This window comes from Lissotriton helveticus, chromosome 8 (assembly GCF_964261635.1).
Source record: "Lissotriton helveticus chromosome 8, aLisHel1.1, whole genome shotgun sequence".
Classification (NCBI taxonomy): domain Eukaryota; kingdom Metazoa; phylum Chordata; class Amphibia; order Caudata; family Salamandridae; genus Lissotriton; species Lissotriton helveticus.
Genome location: NC_136069.1, coordinates 1,041,596,093 through 1,041,616,845, shown reverse-complemented (window position 1 = coordinate 1,041,616,845; position 20,753 = coordinate 1,041,596,093). Strand labels below are relative to the sequence as shown.

Sequence of the window (20,753 nt, the reverse complement as noted above, 5' to 3'; positions counted from 1 at the left end):
GGATTTTTACGCGGATCGGGTAACGCTGCTTTAAGCGCCATTACATCTGCTCTATTCCAAGGAGTGTATACCCAATTATAAATGAAATATCCCTTAGCATCAGCAGAATTTTTATCATCACTGTCACCCGTTCCTTTAGGAGGAACATACAAGGGTGCGGCTTCCCGCATAGGCCTCATATCGACTAGCATTGTCTTATCTGTTCCGAAGATAGAAGACTGCGATTCTCCAGACGGATTGGGCTGCGCGGCTGCATCTGTAAGCTTTTTTTTTTTTTTTTCTGTAAGCTTTTTCTTCTCCTTCAAGTGAGCCGCCTCAGTTCGTAATTTAACCAACCGTCTAATCGTGTCAGCCACCTGCGAGAGAACAAAAACACCATCACGCATCTGTTTACGATCAGCTGCTACATCATCAGGTTCTAATATTAGAGAGAATTTCCGAAAGAATTCTACAACTTCTGTAGCAAATGTCTCAGTAAAACATAACTGTCCTTTTCCGACCATCCCTGTATACTAGCTAAAAGATCGGGAGCAGAATCAGTACTAAGTAATGCTTTATGAGCAGCTTGTCCGATCTCGGCCGCACGCTCAGCAGACAACATGGATCGAGTGTCCCGCGCTGATCGTTGATCTACATCAGAATCCTCATCGCCTTCGACCGGAGCGGATGGAACGGCATACGGAGGTGGAGGTCGATCTAATAATAAAAAATCATCTTGCGGTTTATTAAGGACAGGATAGAGAGGCTGTCGGACAGGATATTGGCCAGATACCTGCAACCTGTGTTCTTTCTCCTCTTTCTTTCAACTCTTTTAACTTCTTTCTTTCTCAACTCCAACGCTTTCTCATACACATTCTTTCGCTGCTCTTTCTCAATCAACGCTTGCTCACGCTTCGCTTGTTGTCGCACTTCTTTCTCCCACATACACACGCATTAATACATACACGTCTAGACTTCCGCTCAAACATACATTGCTCCACATACTCAATCTTCCGTGCATCAAATGACCCATGCATTGGCCAACGTAATTCAGGATCCTTTTTGGTAGAGCGCGGGGATGCCCAAGGGTAACCAGGCGCTATATAAAATTCGTTAATAATAATAATATTTATGCCACAACGTGCTGTACATTATGGCAGAAAGACCAAACTTGACGCACCCCCTCTCGGGGAGCCGGCTGCGATTCCTCCAATCGGAGGCTAGTACCATTACAAAAGCAACACAACCTTCGAAGTGCGCTAAAAACAGGCATGCCAGAAAATATGCAGTATTATACACAAAGTAGCACTTAAAGTACCTTTAGTACGTTGCGCCGTTCAAATTCAAATCATTGAAGAAAAATCTTCACATTGCCTGCCTATATGGGTTGCAACACACATATATACATATATATATATATATATATATATATATATATATATATTTATATATATATATATATTTTTATATATATATATATATATATATATATATATATATATAATATATACCAATTTCCAAATACAAATTAGACTAGTCTTTTCCAAATACAAATATGCCACAGTAAGTGTTCCTAAAACTACCGTACCATACAAGGGCATCCAAAACCCTTAGTAGGTGCCGCAAAACGGCTCTTACCAATCATAGGGTGTCCAGATTCCAACTGCCAAGTTCTAAATTCGACCAAACGGCCACTGCACGGCGAACCAACAGAAGAGATCTCAGTCGAAGACCGGCGCCGGCTGGATGGTCAGATCGGAAAGAAGAGAAAAAACACCTTGGGTGCCAAGACTCTGGTCTCTTCTGGCAGCGATCGCGTCCTCAGCGAGGTTCCAAACCTTCTTCACGACCAATCCTTCGGGCATCCGAGTCGCCGATGAGCCCCACGTGTCGGGCGCCAATTTGTCGTGTCAGGCCTCAGCCAGACCCGCTAGTACAAGGGGTTCGCCCTTCTCTGCATGAAGTCCTCAGACCAATAGAAAGAAGTTGGCACATAAACTGGAATAGAAAACCTAACATTTATTACACCTCATGAGGTGGTGCTACGGTTCAAACAGTACCCTTCAGTATTGCAAGAAGTAGCACCACGAGACAAGAAAGCATGGTTTATTTATACCCGCACAGGGGCTAAAAAGAAGGCGGTACAAAGCACAAAAGCACAATTTATGTACATATAAGGTAAAATCGAGAGGCACAATCGGTCAGTGGGAGGAGCTAATAGTCTTGGGGGCTTGACAAACACATTCCTTTCTGGAACTAATCACTAACAGATGTGAACCCTAACGGACAGCGGCAAAGTGGGGGATGCTAAATATAGCTTGTTGCTGGGCAGATTCAAGCACCATGAACAGGAAGATAGGACAAAGCACATGGTCGGCACGAGGCAGCTTGTAGCAAACAAAATGAATAGCAAATGGAGTCCGCTAAATGTCAAGATAACGGCTAGAACTAAGATGTCTCTTCTACCCCTCTACCCCCTTCTACCCCCCTCTACCTCTCTTGTACCCCTCTACCCTTCTTCTACCCCTCTACCCTTCTTCTACCCCTCTACCTCTCTTCTACCCCTTTACCACCCTTCTACTATCCCTCTACAACCCTTCTACTACCCCTCTACACTTCTACTACTCGTCTACTCTTCTTCTATCCCTCTTCTACTCCTCTACCCCTCTTCTACCCCTCTACCCCTCTTCCACCCCTCTACCCCTCTTCTACCCCTCTACCCTTCTACCCCTCTTCCCCTCCTCTACCTCTAACCTTCATCTACCCTTCTTCTACCCCACTACTAACCCTCTACTACCCCTCTACTCCTCCTCTACCCCTCTACTACTGCTCTACTACCCCTCTACCACCCTCTACCTCTCTTATACCCCTCTACCTCTCTTATACCCCTCTACCTCTATACTACCTCTCTTCTACCCCTCTACCTCTCTTCTACCTCTCTTCTACCTCATTTCTACCCCTCTACCTCTCTTCTACTCCTCTACCTCTCTTCTACTCCTCTGCCTCTCTTCTACCCCTCTACCTCTCTTCTACCCTCCTACCTCTCTACCTCTCTTCTACCCCTCTACCTCTACTCTACCGCTCTTCTACTCTTCTACTCCTCTACCCCTCTCTTCTACTCCTCTACCCCTCTCTTCTACTTCTACACCCTTCTACCTCTCTACCCACCCCCAACCCCTCTTATACCCCTCTAATACCCCTCTACTACCCCTCTACCCCTCTACTACCCCTCTACCCATCTACCCCTCTACTACCCCTCTTTCCCTCTTTCCCTCTTCTACACCTCTACCCACCCCCTACCCCTCTTCTACCCCTCTACTACCCCTCTTCTAACCCCACCCCTCATCTACCCATCTTCTAACCCCCACCCCTCTTCTACCCCTCTACCCCTCTTCTACCCCTCTACCCCTCTATTCCTCTACCCCTCTTCTACCCCTCTTCTACCCCTCTACCTCTCTTCTACCCCTCTACAACCCCTCAACCTTTATTCCATAAGCAACACTTTCTACTTGCTTTTTCTTGCTTTCTGGGTTTGTTGCTATTTGGAAATTCCATTGTGTAAGATTATCTTTGCATCTATGAATTTACTGGTATGTGTTTATCATGTGTTTTTAAAGCAGTTACGGGTGAAGGTGCTTTTCTTGCTGTTTTTTTTAAACGGTTAGGCTGATCTAGGCACCAAACTCTTTGGTTCCATAATCTGCAAACGTTGTGATAAATGTTGCTTTTTGCAGCCTACTCCCTTCCGCTTTCCCAACTGGTTGCAATTATTTGTTTTTCACAGTCCAGACCAAAAAGCTTCAATGACCCAAAAAAACTGTCTTGTTACTACCCCTCTACCACCTATCTACCCCTCTTCTACCCCTCTTCTACCCCTCTTCTACTCCTCTACCACCCTTCTACCTCTCTTCTATTCCTCTACCTCTACACTACCTCTCTTCTACCCCTTTACCTCTACACTACCTCTCTTCTACCCCTCTACCCCTCTACCTCTCTTCTACCCCTCTACCCCTCTACCTCTCTTCTACCTCTCTTCTACCCCTCTACCTCTTTTCTACCCCTCTACCCCCTTCTACCCCTTCTACCCCCCTTCTACCCCTCTTCTACCCCTCTACTACCCCTCTACTACCCCACTATTACCCCTCTCCCCCTCTTCTACCCCTCTACCCTACTACCCATCTACTACCCTTCAACCCCTCTTCTACCTCTCTACCCTTCTACCCCTCAACCCCTCTTCTACCCCTCTACCACTACCTCTCTACCCCTCTACTACTGCTCTTCTACCCCTCTACTACCTCTCTACCCCTCTTCTACTCCTCTACCACCCTTCTACCTCTTCTATTCCTCTACCTCTACACTACCTCTCTTCTACCCCTTTACCTCTACAATACCTCTCTTCTACCCCTCTACCTCTCTTCTACCTCTCTTCTACCCCTCTACCTCTTTTCTACCCCTCTACCCCTCTTCTACACCTCTACCCCTCTTCTACCCCTCTACCCCCTTCTACCCCTCTACCCCCTCTATCCCTCTACCCCCTCTACCCCTCTACCCCCTCTACCTCTCTTCTACCCCTCTTCTTCCCCTCTACCACACCTCTACCTCTGTTCTATCCCTCTATCTCTCTTCTACCCCTCTACCTCTCTTCTACCCCTCTACCCCTCTTCTACCCCTCTACCCCTCTACCCCTCTACCCCTCTACCCCTCTTCTACCCCTCTACCCTCTTTACCCCTCTACTACTCCTCTTCTACCCCTCTTCTACCCCTCTTCTACCCCTCTTCCACCCCTCTTCTACCCCTCTTCCACCCCTCTTCCACCCCTCTTCCACCCCTCTTCCACCCCTCTTCTACCCCTCATCTACCCCTCTACCACCCCTCTACCTCTCTTCTACACCTCTACCCCACTACCCTACTACCCTTCAACTCCTCTTCTACCCCTCAACTCCTCTTCTACCCCACTATTTTTTTTTTTTTATTGATTTATTTTGAAAGTTTTGTATAGCGCGAACAAGATCTTTGCAGATATCAGAGCGCTTTACATAGAAAGGGGGAGCATGAGGGAACATAATCAAACAGGTAGGTAAAAATGCTAGTAGTACAAACCCGTGGTAGCCTAGAAAATCACATAAATCATTAATACATTACTACTACCACTCTACTACCCCTCTACCACCCCTCTACCCCCTCTACCCCTCTTTTACCCTCTACTCCTCTACCACCCCTCTACCTCTCTGTGGAAAAGTAAATTTTGCCATGTTCTGTGTCCCTACGTGTCCTCCATCTTATGTTATGTGTGCATGATTAAATATGCATATGTATCCTGTATGTTTGATTAAAGACGCAATTACTGTTGTGTCCATCACTAGTATGCCAGTTTCCAGTTCTCGTGAAAGCTACGAGTATCAGGCCTATGTAAGTTACGTTGCCACGTTTCTCAGTGTGCACGTTATTTCATTGTAAAGTCCCCGTTTCTAGGCCTCAAAAGGGCCCGGACACCAGATTCAGCTCCTGTCTCCTGAGCCTCGCTGAGGAGCGATACAGCCCCCACCTGTATCCTCGACCCTTCACTTACTTCCTGCCTCACAGTGCCCGGCTCAGCCTGGCTCTGCCTACGAGTCTGCCAAGAGTATGTTATGATTCTAGTTATCAGTCCAGCCCTCCTTCTCTGCATTCCTAAGCTACTGAATCGCATCAATAGTTTCCGTCATTGTCTAGCCTTTACGTCTCCATGTAAGAGAAATACTGCATTTAATGGTCATTTAATATTCTTCATCACGCACTACATGTGGAATAATGCATGCACCATTCTTAGAGTCTGTTAGCCTTTACCCCGATAACTTTTGGATTCTATCAACATGTTCTCTAAACATCAGATACTAGATACTGTTTAGGTACATGTCGCCCTGACTCTCCAGACTTCAGTCTCTGCTCCTAGCACAGAGTTCATAGCCCCCAGCTTCTCCTAGTAACACGTCATTGTCAGTTTACACGCACCATTAGGTTAGAGGTCCCGGCTCCTTAGGTAGCCCCCTCCATGTTTCCGCCCCATTTATGACATATTCTGTTACGTTTACATCACATGTCTATGTATACGCCCCTGTTACACCCATTTTCACCCTTATCTTTCGCGACTGCTATTGACCACACCCACTGCTCCACCTACTGTAATTCATTGTAATGTAACTGTTTTAGTATATATATTTGTGCACTGTTATTAAATGTTGTGCCGATTCTGATTCTGCCCCCGGCAGCGCTGCCATCCTGTTCCCGTGCAGGTTGTCCTGTTCCTGTCCTTTATGCTGTATTAAACCTGCAAACTCCTACTACCTCGAATCTTGACTCTTATTTATTGAGCTATCTGTTATTGCTATGTCCAGTAAAACCTAGATCCGGTATTATTTATTTATATACCACATAATGGCGCCCGAACAGGGACTTGCCCTTTCCCCACGCGCCGGTGAAGCCACGCCGGCCCCCTGACCCTCTGCAGCCGTGACGGAACCATACCGTGCACGTGCAGATATTTCTGCTTCAAGTATCCCTCAGGCCCACGGAGGAGACGGAGGTGGCGGTCCAGCATCCAGACGAGGCGGTGGAGGAACGCGGCGAGTCCCAACCAGAGCCCAAGCCGAGAGTCCGAGGTATCCGGAGGCCCACCCGTAACAGAAGTCCGAAGTTCGTCCGTCCGGCGTCGAAGCAGTCCAGTCCAGTCCGAGGCCTTCCGTTCTTGCTGCCCGGTGAGTACCATTGCTGGGGTAGTATCTAGACAGGGTCAATCTAATTGACTCTGGTCCGTGGGTTGGTGGTACACAGACCCAAAAGGAAGTGTCCACTTCGGTGGATGCGGGTCCTGACGTGTCTCTTTATGAGACCGGTAAGTTTCGTACTGTTTCAGCAGTTCTGTTCTAGTCAGTTCTGTTCTCGAGAAAATTCATGTATTCTGTTTTCAGTATTCCAGGTAGTATTCTGTTCGAACTGTTATTTTAAATGTTCTTCATGTATTTTAATGTCGTGGTATGAATGTGAAGTAATTATCGTGTTCATTGTGTATTGTATTGTGTCTAGATTACAGTTCAGTCATGCCCTTATTCTCGAAATTACGTCAGTTAAAAACTAGAAACGGTCTGCTAGAAGCAGCAGTTCCTGTCCCGCCTAGGGACAGTCCAGGTCATTTTATGTATCAGAAGCATGGCATAAGTGCCACATTATATCTAGATTTATGGGTAGAGTATACCAAAGAGTTAGAGGAAAAGTATAGATGGCCCGTATCAGGTACGTGGGATGCCGAGTGCATCATGAGAGTAGAAGAAGCATTATGGAAAAAGAAAGCCAGACAGTCACAGAAAGATGCCATCGAGTTATGGCGCAAAGAATCTCATAAAAGAACCGAAAAATAAATCAGAAAGTCAGAACTAAGTAGAGAATCCTTGGAACGAGCCCAGGAAAGGGAACTAATCGAGATAGGTGAACGAGTTAAAACAGAACAGTCAGACAGAGGAATGCCCTTATTAAGGGTATGTATCCTCTTCTTGCCGAGGGCTTGCCAAAAGCGACCCCGGAGGCATCCAGTAATTTTCCGCCACCATTAGTTCCGACCAAGCTACGTCACAAACCGACCGCAGCTGATATTTTCATCTCGTCCTATTTGGACGACACAGTCCCGGAATATGCAAATCCTGTTCTGCCAGTCCCTGTAAATCAGGCAATTCCTGCTCCCCCAGACACCGGGGCACCTCTTGCAGTACCTGCTACGGTACCCCCGGTCCAGCCTACATTACAATTTCCCGCCGCGCTGGTACGAAGAGTATCAGTCGACGATTCCAGTTTAGGGGCCGCAGGAGGAGGTCCTCCTGGTACCCCGCCACCGCACCAACGTAGAACGTTGGCCGAGTTACATGAATGTGCATTACAGCGTACGCCCAAATTTAAGTCCGTTGCAGAAATCCGACGAGCTCTCACTGAATGCCGCTATGATCCAGTTGCAGGTGATGATAGTACAGTAATATATTCCATCCGTGTAAGACGGGTGACCGGGTATTTAGACACCCTACCAGATATGAAAGGAGATCTAGACAGAATATATCGTTTCATCCGTACAGGGGATGATCCAGAAAGTATTGGCGAAGCCATGTCTCAAAGGAAAGCTGAGATCCAGCTCATGTTATTAAAGTTTCTGATTAATTGTCTAATAAGAGAACAAGATTACCCGACTAAAGATCAGGCCGAAATGAAAATCCTGACAAGGTGGAGTGATAATATAGCCGAGGGTAAGCACAAGACTATCAGTAGTATAGAGAGTATGTACAAGAAAATTCGTAAGGAAATACTAAAGTTACACGAACAACGTAAAGCAGCACAAGTAAGCGAGAAAGAAAATGACTCTACTGAAGAGGTAGAGGACGAGAATCCCACTAGAATAGCGTATGTAGGAAAATCTAGATTTCCAGATCGCCATTTGCGCCTAGAACACAAGTCAGTTTTACATCATCCAGCACCAGAACAAGGTTCTCTGGAACAAGTATTTCAAGCTACCGATCACATTCTGAAATCACGAATCGGTTACAGTGAGTTAAGTACTATGCATGAACAAGAACTAGCCCGATCAGCAGTCCGATGGATTACTGATTCTACCACTTTTCCAGACGAAATAGTGGCACAAATGTTCCTGAAATTGCCCCCAGCCGAGCAGCGACTGGTGGGTATGTATATGATCCAGCACCTCATTACATTGTATGAGGGTCAACATTCTGATCCAGGTCCGTTACACGATGTCCTGAACGAGTTACTCCAGTATAGATGGAAAGGTTTAGGTACCGATTTAATTAGTGTCATTCTAGAACAGCGCCACAAATATAGTATGTTTTTGAACCCGCATTTTGTTCATGTCTCACCTCCAGAAAGTAAACCGTTTTACATAGACAGACAGAATCCGTTACGAGAAGTACACCCAGTTAGGACAACAGATGGTGAAATGCAACGAGTGTTTGTTTACACTCCGATTACAAAGATGGAACTCTTAGAGATGAAAAAGTTAATTCCCTGTCATGATAAAGATCCAGCAGGGTTCCACCGAGAATTAAAAGACATGCTCCGTATGGGAGAATACACGTATCCAGATATTATTAAAATGTTAAAGGTCCTGTTGCCCGCAGGGGTATATGAAAAACTCAAGGAAAAAGATTGGGAGGTGGGAGAGAAAAAGATCGATTGGGCAGTTCTCGAAGCTGAAGATAAGATACGAGTACCAGGTACCGGTCTAGGAGAGAAATGTAAAGAATTACCAGAACTGTTAATACAAGTTTTGCCAAGACTATTAGCCACTAAAAAGGAAGACTGGGATGCAATCTCAGCCTGTAAACAGAAACAAGACGAAGACACTAGTGATTTTTATTCTAGATTCGAGAAATGTTTTAGTATAAACAGTGGCCTCAAGACAAGTAGCGAGTCATACCCTCATCTTTTTGTTACTAAATTAGTCGAGAATTCAAGTCCACAAGTTAAGAATCTAGTTTTGAAAGTCGAAAGTACCTGGCAAGCTAATACCCCGTCCCAGATGTTACAGATGCTCCAATACCACCAGAATAGAATCAGAGAAGAGCAAGAACACGAGAGCAAACGTATGAAAGACACGAAAATGAAAGTGCTGGTTGCACAATCTATTCCACAAGACAGTCAGAAGAGGGGTACGAATCAAGCCAGTCATCCTGCAGTTCCCGTTAAAGGGACATGCAATTATTGTAAACAGCCAGGTCATTTTATAAACGAGTGTGCAGTTCTGAAACACAATATAGCCACTGGTAAAACTAAAGAAAGACCACGTCCGCCTAGACAAGAACAAGTTTCACAGACTTCTCAGTCACAGAATGCACAACAGACAGTTCCAGCACCGCAGCCTATTGCTGCAACACAGCATGTTACACAGCAGATGTACCAGTATGCGCAGTCTGAGTATCCAGAGTATCAGCCATATTCATGAAACAGCCTAGAGAGGGAGGTAGGCTTGCCTCTCATCGAGATACCTGTAGATCAAGAGGGTCCCTATGTTCATAGTCAAGTATTAGGGAAAGACAGAAAGTTTTTGATTGATACAGGGGCAAGTAGGACCACCATTAGTCACGCCGAAGTTCCAGGGGCTCCGCTCTCAGGCTCTAGAAATGTTTCCCTTGGATTTTCAGGAAAGCCTATTATAAACGAGATATCAAAGCCAGTTACTCTAGAAGTAGGTCCATTGTCCCGCACTACTGATCTGTTACTTACAAAGTCGTGTCCAGAAAATCTGTTAGGCATTAAAACACTGAAAGAATTAGGTGCAGTTATTTGCTGCTCCCCAGAGGGAATACGACTGTTCCTACGTGACTTCAAGGGTCACTATGTATTACGAGATTTTGATCCGAGATTGTCTAATGTTCCGCAGCATCTATGGGCGCAAGGTCCAACTGATGTTGGTTATATGCAAATCACACCCCATCGTGTGACTCTCAAGCCAGGTGTAGTGTTGCCACGAATCAGACAGTACAGATTGCCACCTGAGGCTGTAGCAGCCTTATCCAAAATTATTGACGAGCTCATCGCTCAAGGAGTAGTTGTAGAAACTGACTCCAATGTATGTAATTCTCCGATCATTCCAGTCATGAAACGTACTGATCCAAATGCACCCCCAGTATATCGATTAGTGATTGACCTTCGGGAACTCAACAAATGTATTATTCCCCAGTACCCAGTTGTCCCAGATATCTCTTCCCTATTGACAGCCATTGATTCTGAAGCCTCATTTTTTTCAGTCATAGACCTCAAGAACGCGTTTTTCAGTGTCCCCATTCATCCAGACAGCCAGTTTCTTTTCGGATTTTGTTTAAATGGAAGGAGCTATATGTTCACACGCGCTCCTCAAGGTTTCACAGAAAGTCCAAGTATTTACAGTCAAGCACTTAAGAGACAACTAGACAATATTCACATGCCAACTGACACTGCCCTGCTCCAGTATGTCGATGATCTACTGATCACAGCCCGTTCTGAACGTGCTTGCGAGCGAGCATCCCTTACAGTCTTGTATTTCCTTGCCGAGATGGGGCACAAGGTGTCCCCTTCTAAGCTTCAATTCTGTGTCCAGCAAGTGATCTATTTAGGCCACTTACTGTCCAAGAGGGGTAGGCAGTTGACACCCGACCGTATCCAGTTAATAGCGAATCTTCCTCAGCCCAAGACCCAGAAGGAGGTACGTGCTTTTATTGGCCTTACTTCTTACTGCAGACAATGGATTCCTCAGTATGCATTTCTAGCTAAACCACTGATACAGTTAACGACACAGGAGGCAGCCGTATCGACTGTCCTCCCTTGGACATCTGAACATACACTTAGTTTCAATGAGTTAAAGAAAGCTTTATGCCAAGCTCCAGTTCTAGCTACACCGAACTACAGTAAGCCTTTTTCACTTTTCGTCACTGAACGTGAAGGTACAGCATTATCTGTTCTCACACAAGATCAAGCAGGTCAATACAAGCCCTGTGCCTATTTTTCGAGCACATTAGATCCTGTAGCCCAGGCTCTGCCTGCGTGCCTCAAGTCAGTTGCAGCCACAGCACTAGCTATCAGACAAAGTGATTCCATAGTATTAGGACATTCCTTGACAGTACAAGTCCCACACTCCGTGGAAGTTCTTTTAAACCGAACACAGACTCAGCACTTGACAATTGCACGTTTAACAGGTTATGAATTGACACTGTTCCAGCCACACATAGAAATCAGACGCTGCAACGTTCTAAATCCTGCCACACTGTTACCGTCAGTTACTTCAAATCCTGCCACACATGACTGTGTGGAAGTAGTTAACATTATGACTAAGCCAAGACAAGATCTGACAGATATTCCATTACCAGATCCAGACCTGACACTTTATGTGGATGGTTCATGTATGAGAACAAGTACAGGAGAACTAGTAGCCGCGTATGCAGTGACTACTGACACTGAAGTTATAGAAACACACCGTATTGACACCCTGTCTGCTCAAGCAGCAGAGCTAGTTGCTCTGACTCAAGCCTGCATACACGCCAAGAACCTGAAAGTTAATGTTTACACAGATTCGCGTTATGCATTCGGAGTCGTACACGACTTCGGAGTGCTCTGGCAGGAGAGAGGTTTCATGACTTCTCATGGAACCAAGATTCAGCATGGTCTCCTTATTCAAGCTCTGTTAGATGCCATACACTTACCGACATCTATTGCTATCATGAAATGCAAAGCACATACGAAAGTTACTGACACTATTTCTCAAGGTAATGATCTAGCAGATCGCACAGCCAAGCTTACAGCACAGACACCAGACATTCCAGTTAATAAGACACCGACATACACTCCAGATCTGACTACCTGTATGACAGTTAAGGACCCCACTCAAGATGTCATAGATATCCAGTTACATGCTACTCCCGATGAAATCAAGAAATGGTCCGAACAAGGAGGGGTCCAGACAGATCAGGGATGGGTAACGAAGGGTAAAGCCACATGGTTTCTCCCCGACTCTATGGTTCAAGTCATTATCAATACCGCACATAGTCCAGCACATTTAGGAGAAAAAGCTATGTTAGACAGTATCCAGAACCTTTGGTTCAACAAGCATTTACGAGCTGCAGCCAAGCAGAAGGTCCGTACTTGTGTGATATGTTGCCAGTTTAATCCAGGTAAATGTGTCCCGGTGGAACAAGGTGGATTCCAGCCCCCTGATCACCCTTTTGAAGTCCTCCAGATGGATTATATTCAGATGGAGCGATGTCGAGGTTTCAAGTATGTTCTCGTAGTTGTATGCGCTTTGTCCAGGTGGACAGAAGCATATCCAGTACCAGATTACACAGCCGCGACCACTGCCAAGCAGTTGGTTCGTGAATTCTTCCCCCGCTACGGACTCCCTAGAGTCGTATATTCTGATAACGGCCTGCCATTCTCATCTGAGCTCATGAAACATATTTCCCTGTTGTTAGGGTACCAGTGGAAGTTCCATTGTGTACGCCATCCAGAAGCAGCCGGTCTCGTAGAGAGACATAATCAGACCCTGAATATCCGAATTGCAAAAGTATGTAAAGAGAAAGGTGTGGACTGGCTAGTAGCTCTGCCAGTTGCTTTATTTTATATGCGCATGGTCGCACACTCCAGATCAGGTCTGTCCCCGTATGAAGTCGTATTCGGCCGCCCCCCTAATATGTGGGGTACACCTAGACCTCGAAGTATTACCGATGTTTCAAGTAATATGCTGACAGATTACCTAGCTTCCTTGATGTCTGCCCTCAACTCTTGTCGTTCACAGGTTGCTGCCGCATTTCCAGACAATACCGAGGTGGCACCGCATGAAATCGTTCCCGGATCCATGGTTTTGGTCAGGAACTTTGATCGTTCAAGTCCGCTGGAGCCCCGCTGGAAGGAACCCCGACAGGTCCTCCTGGCCACCCGTACTGCCGTCAAGCTGGAAGGCAGGAAGGGCTGGGTCCATTTGTCACATGTGAAAAGATTTTTTGGATTGAAACCTGTTTCAAAGAACATTTCCGAGGATCTTAAAGACTGCCAAAGTACTATTCTTAAGGACTGTCCCGCAAAAGACATTGCTACGAACCCTTCCCTGTTAGAGAAAACTCCGCAACAGGAGTATAAGCTTAAACTAAGGTCTAGTAAAATAAGTCAGCCAGTTTGATTGTCTAAGTCCTCCCCTAGGTGAAACGGTTAGACCGGTTTCTGACATGTATATAATAGACCCCCACACAGAGAGAGAGTTAGTGAGAACTCTAGAAGTTGCACTATTATTTTATGTTTTCTGCTATATTTTAGCATTATGATTTCCTGCACCAGTTATGCATTTTATTTGTGTTTTTCAGTTTCTCATGTAAATAAGTCTGCTAATGTTACAGTAGAGCACACGTTTAGTGATCTGCCTCCTCATGAACTCTCATATCGTCTTGCTATGCGTAATAACTCTTTTATCCGCATGTTACATTATTCACATCTGACCAGCAATGCCACAAATTGTTGGGTGTGTGGTCGACTCCCCCCTTTCCAGACACCGAAGGGAGTTCTGCCACTCTTTCCTTATCCATTTTCACATAATGGTTCGTGTGGAGCATGGTCCACGTTAACGTCATCCTCAACAGATATGTCTTTTCTGAACAGTACATGTTTCCCAGACAAGCAAGGTCTTCCCCACAGAACAGGGTTAGATCTAGAGAATGAAGTTTATAATCTAGGTAATTATTCTTCGAATTTCATGGTCCTGAATGTTCAGTCTGATACTACTCCAGACTTACCTGCTATTTCAGTACTGCCAGTCAAAGGTGAATTATGTGTCCGAAATAATGGTTCCGTACATGTAGGACATAGTGATTGTACTACTATTGTCAAGTATAGTGACAGTGGGAAATCTATTTTCAAAGCTTCACGTCATTCTTATTTTGTTTGTGGTCAGACCGCATATGTTCGTCTGCCCCTCGATTGGGAGGGAACATGTTACATTGCCTTCCTACTGCCACCAGTTTTCCTAGCCCCACCTGACTATCATAGGAATTCCCTCCTAGTACATACTAGACACAAGAGAAATTTCCCGATTGTCGATTATACTGAAACTGCTCTAGAACAATACATAGATATCAATAAAGGTGTCTTCCCCTACTTAGGTACTGTTGTAAATAGTAAACTGATACGTAGATTAACCAGAACACTTGAAGCAGTAGTGATTGAGACTACTTCTGCTCTAGGTAACTTAACCGAAGAACAATCCTTTATGAGAATTGTCGTGCTCCAGAATCGTCTCGTCCTTGACGTCATACTGGCCGATAGGGGCGGGGCCTGTAGAGTCATCGGATCTAGTTGCTGCATTTTCATTCCTAATAACGCGCCGTCTGTTTATTCAGCTATTACCAGACTCCATAAAATTGCCCATATGTTACACCAAGATCCAGGCACCTGGACATGGTCCGGTTGGTTCTGGAATATAATTTCCGCCTGGGGATGGAAAGTATTGTCATTTCTGGGTATTGCAGTAGCGATCATATTCAGTTGCTGCCTCTGTTTGCAATGTGGCCCTGCGATTTGCGGCATTTGTGCTACATCATGTGTTCCTAGTCCCAAGTCCCGTCCTAAATCCAGTTCCAAGAAAACTCGAGACGAGCAAATGATACTGTATGAAATGATAGATGGTATCATGAATATTGATGTTTCCTGATGGAAACGTAGTGACAAGGAGGGAATGTGGAAAAGTAAATTTTGCCATGTTCTGTGTCCCTACGTGTCCTCCATCTTATGTTATGTGTGCATGATTAAATATGCATATGTATCCTATATGTTTGATTAAAGACGCAAGTACTGTTGTGTCCATCACTAGTATGCCAGTTTCCAGTTCTCGTGAAAGCTACGAGTATCAGGCCTATGTAAGTTACGTTGCCACGTTTCTCAGTGTGCACGTTATTTCATTGTAAAGTCCCCGTTTCTAGGCCTCAAAAGGGCCCGGACACCAGATTCAGCTCCTGTCTCCTGAGCCTCGCTGAGGAGCGATACAGCCCCCACCTGTATCCTCGACCCTTCACTTACTTCCTGCCTCACAGTGCCCGGCTCAGCCTGGCTCTGCCTACGAGTCTGCCAAGAGTATGTTATGATTCTAGTTATCAGTCCAGCCCTCCTTCTCTGCATTCCTAAGCTACTGAATCGCATCAATAGTTTCCGTCATTGTCTAGCCTTTACGTCTCCATGTAAGAGAAATACTGCATTTAATGGTCATTTAATATTCTTCATCACGCACTACATGTGGAATAATGCATGCACCATTCTTAGTCTGTTAGCCTTTACCCCGATAACTTTTGGATTCTATCAACATGTTCTCTAAACATCAGATACTAGATACTGTTTAGGTACATGTCGCCCTGACTCTCCAGACTTCAGTCTCTGCTCCTAGCACAGAGTTCATAGCCCCCAGCTTCTCCTAGTAACACGTCATTGTCAGTTTACGCGCACCATTAGGTTAGAGGTCCCGGCTCCTTAGGTAGCCCCCTCCATGTTTCCGCCCCATTTATGACATATTCTGTTACGTTTACATCACATGTCTATGTATACGCCCCTGTTACACCCATTTTCACCCTTATCTTTCGCGACTGCTATTGACCACACCCACTGCTCCACCTACTGTAATTCATTGTAATGTAACTGTTTTAGTATATATATTTGTGCACTGTTATTAAATGTTGTGCCGATTCTGATTCTGCCCCCGGCAGCGCTGCCATCCTGTTCCCGTGCAGGTTGTCCTGTTCCTGTCCTTTATGCTGTATTAAACCTGCAAACTCCTACTACCTCGAATCTTGACTCTTATTTATTGAGCTATCTGTTATTGCTATGTCCAGTAAAACCTAGATCCGGTATTATTTATTTATATACCACATCTCTTCCAACTCTCTTCTACCCCTCTACCTCTACACTACCTCTCTTCTACCCCTACACTACCTCTCTTCTACCCCTCTACCTCTCTTCCATCCCTCTACCTCTACACTACCTCTCTCTTAGAAACAAGACTTGATTCCCGAGCACAACAATACAGTATTAAGTTAGAAGTATCAGTCCAAAGAAGGTTCTTCAGGTCATATCATTCAGGTAAAGTCGTTATTGTTGAAATACAGATTTCTGTTGGTGATCCTTCGTAGACGGGATCATTCAAAGTAGCCAGGCAAAAAAAACAGCAAAAGCAGCCAACACGTGTTTCGTCTTTGGGAAGATACCCAAATGACTTCCTCAGGGCCAGAGAATTCTGTCAAGATCACGTCTAAAAATGGTTTCACCGTATCATTAAGATTTCTCAGAAAAATAATATTCTCAGATTGACGAAATATTTCAAAGGTCTAGCGTGTTCCATATACTTTCATGTAGAGGTCAAAAATTAAAAGTCTCCATTCGGTTGATTCGTCATAGTAGAAGTGAAGAGCATTTCCAATATGAGTAGTTGGAGTAGTTTCTAAATCCGGTCCCGGAGAGTACTCCCGCCAAATTCGGACATCACAATGAGATTTTACCCCTCTACCTCTCTTCTACCCCTCTACCACCCCTCTACCTCTTCTAACCCTCTACTCCTCATCTACCCCTCTACCACCCCTCTACCTCTCTTCTACACCTCTACCCCACTACCCTACTACCCTTATACCCCATAACCCCTCTTCTACCCCACTACTACCCCTCTACCACCCCTCTACCCCCTCTACCCCTCCTCTACCCCTCTTCCAACTCTTTTCTACCCCTCTACCTCTACACTACCTCTTCTACCCCTACACTACCTCTCTTCTACCCTTCTACCTCTACCTCTCTTCTACCCCTCTACCTTTCTTCTACCCCTCTACCTCTACCCCTCTTCTACCCTTCTACCCCTCTACCCCCCTCTACCTCTCTTCTAACCCTCTACTCCTCATCTACCCCTCTACCACCCCTCTACCTCTCTTCTACACCTCTACCCCACTACCCTACTACCCCTCAACCCGTCTTCTGCCCCTCAACCCCTCTTCTACCTCACTACTACCCCTCTACCACCCCTCTTCTACCCCTCTACTCCTCTACCACCCCTCTACCTCTCTTCCAACTCTCTTCTACCCCTCTACCTGTACACTACCTCTCTTCTACCCCTCTACCTCTGAACTACCTTTCTTTTACCCCTCTGCCTCTCTTCTACCTCTCTTCTAACCCTCTACCTCTCTTCTACCCCTCTACCTCTACTCTACCCCCTTTACTCTACCTCTCTTCTACCCCTCTACCCTTCTTCTACCCCTCTACCTCTCTTCTACCCCTCTACCACCCCTCTACCTCTCTTCTAACCCTCTACTCCTCTACCACCCTTCTACCTCTCTTCTACCCTCTACCTTTACACTACCGCTCTTCTACCCCTCTACCTCTACACTACCTCTCTTCTACCCCTCTACCTCTACACTACCTCTACACTACCTCTCTTCTATCCCTCTACCTCTACACTACCTCTCTTCTACCCCTCTACCTCTCTTCTACCCCTCTACCACAACTCTACCTCTCTTCTACCCCTCTACCTCTCTTCTACCCCTCTACCTCTCTTCTACCCCTCTACCTCTCTTCTACCCCTCTACCTCTCTTCTACCCCTCTACCCTTCTTCTACCCCTCTACCCTTCTTCTACCCCTCTACCCTTCTTCTCCTCTACCTCTCTTCCACCCCTCTACTGCCCCTCTACAACCCTTCTACCACCCCTCTACACTTCTACTACTCCTACTCTTCTTCTATCCCTCTTCTACCCCTATACCTCACTTCTACCCCTCTACCTCACTTCTACCCCTCTACCTCACTTCTAACCCTCTACCTCTATACTACCTCTCTACCTCTATACTACCTCTCTTCTATCCCTCTACCTCTGCAATACCTCTCTTCTACCCCTCTACCTCTCTTCCGCACCTCTACCTCTACACTACCTCTCTTCTACCCTTCTACCTCTCGTCTACCCTTCTACCCCTCTCCCCCTCTTTACCCCTCTACCCCTCTTTACCCCTCTACCCCTCTTTACCCCTCTGCCCCTCTACTACTCCTCTTCTACCCCTCTACCACCCCTCGACCTCTCTTCTACACCTCTACCCCACTACCCTTCTTCCCCTCAACCCCTCTTCCGCCCCTCAACCCCTCTACCGCCCCTCTACCACCCCTCTACCACCCCTCTTCCACCCCTCTACCACCCCTCTACCACCCCTCTCTACCCCCTCTACCCCCTCTCTACCTCTCTTCCAACTCTCTTCTACCCCTCTACCTCTACACTACCTCTCTTCTACCCCTCTACCTCTACACAACCTCTCTTCTACCCCTCTACCTCTCTTCTACCCCTCTAACTCTCTTCTACCCCTCTATCTCTACTCTACCCCTCTTCTGCCCCTCTACCCTTCTTCTACCCCTCTACCCTTCTTCTACCCCTCTACCCTTCTTCTACCCCTCTACCTCTCTTCTACCCCTCTACCACCCCTCTACCTCTCTTCTACCCCTCTACCTCTACACTACCTCTCTTCTACCCCTCTACACTACCTTTCTTCTACCCCTCTACCTTTCTTCTACCCCTCTACCTTTCTTCTACCCCTCTACCTTTCTTCTACCCCTCTACCTCTCTTCTACCCCTCTACCACAACTCTACCTCTCTTCTACCCCTCTACCTCTCTTCTACCCCTCTACTACCCATCTACCCCTCTTCTACACCTTCTACACCTCTTCCCCTCTTCTATCCCTCTTCTACCCCTCTACCCCACTATTACCCCTCTTTTTCCCCTCGACCCCACTATTTCCCCTCTACCCCACTATTTCCCCTCTACCCCACTATTACCCCTCTCCAGTATTACCCCTCTACCCCACTATTACCCCTCTACCCCACTATTACCCCTCTACCCCACACTACCCCTCTACCCCACACTACCCCTTTACTACCCCTCTACTACCGCTCCGCCACCCCTCTTTCAACCCTCTTCTACCCCACTATTACCCCTCTACCCCACTATTACCCCTCTACCCCACTATTACCCCTCTACCCCACTATTACCCCTCTACCACACTATTACCCCTCTACCCCACTATTACCCCTCTACCCCACTATTACCCCTCTACCCCACTATTACCCCTCTACCCCACTATTACCCCTCTACCCCACTATTACCCCTCTACCCCACTATTACCCCTCTACCCCACTATTACCCCTCCACCCCACTATTACCCCATCACCCCACTATTACCCCTCCACCCCACTACTACCCCTCCACCCCACTACTACCCCTCCACCACCCCTCTTTTAACCGTCTTCTACCCCCTCTTCTACCCGTCTACCCCACTATTACCCGTCTACCCCACTATTACCCGTCTACCCCACTATTACCCCTCTTCTACCCCTCTCTAGCACACCAGCCTGGACCACATCTTATTACTGTTTTCATTTGTGTTGTAATTAATGGTGCATATGCAGCCGAAACATTAAATGAAAAATACTTGAAACATTTTCCTTGAATCGAAAGAGAGAGTTTCTGTACTAGTGATTATCAGTTTTAAAAATGACTATCTTATTCTTATGTTCGTTTTTTTTTTTCAGGCGAATTGATATATCTCTGGCCGATCTTCAGAACAAGCGCTCTAACAGGACGGCGTCTGAGCAGGTGTGTTATTCTACAGGCTATTTTAACTCCGGGTTCCTCCTAGTTTTATCCCTTATGAAAGAGGGCTTTGTAAGAAAGAGTGTTGCCACATACACTCTTTTTCTCCATGTTGCTGTTTGTGCCACCTCAAGACGTGACGTGCTCAATAATGAAATCTCACCTTTATTCCATAAGCAACACTTTCTACTTGCTTTTTCTTGCTTTCTGGGTTTATGTTGCTATTTGGAAATTCCATTGTGCAAGATTATCTTTGCATCTATGAATTTACTAGTATGTGTTTATCATGTGTTTTTAAAGCAGTTGCGGGTGAAGGTGCTTTTCTTGCTGTTTTGTTTTTAAACGGTTAGGCTGATCCAGGCACCAAACTCTTTGGTTCCATAATCTGCAAACGTTGTGATAAATGTTGCTTTTTGCAGCCTACTTCCTTCCGCTTTCCCAACTGGTTGGAATTATTTGTTTTTCACAGTCCAGACCAAAAAGCTTCAATGACCAAAAAAACTGTCTTGTTATATTTTTATAGACGAAAAATAACAAGGACCCCCTGTTGATACAACTGAATATGTTATACAGGGAAAATAAACAATGTGAAAAATAACCATCAAGTATGATATCACCAGGGAGGTAACGACAA

At 45.9% G+C, this 20,753-nt stretch overlaps 1 protein-coding gene across 6 annotated transcripts in view; it reads left to right on the top strand.

Moving 5' to 3' along the window:
- Positions 1 to 20,753, top strand: part of BCLAF3 (BCLAF1 and THRAP3 family member 3) — a 525,957-nt gene that overhangs the window by 105,618 nt on the left and 399,586 nt on the right. For all 6 annotated transcript variants that reach the window (XM_078657893.1, XM_078657894.1, XM_078657895.1 and 3 more), the window contains exon 7: positions 20,059 to 20,122. In XM_078657893.1, the coding sequence (XP_078514019.1) occupies positions 20,059 to 20,122 (64 nt within the window). The remainder of the gene's footprint in view (positions 1 to 20,058; positions 20,123 to 20,753) is intronic.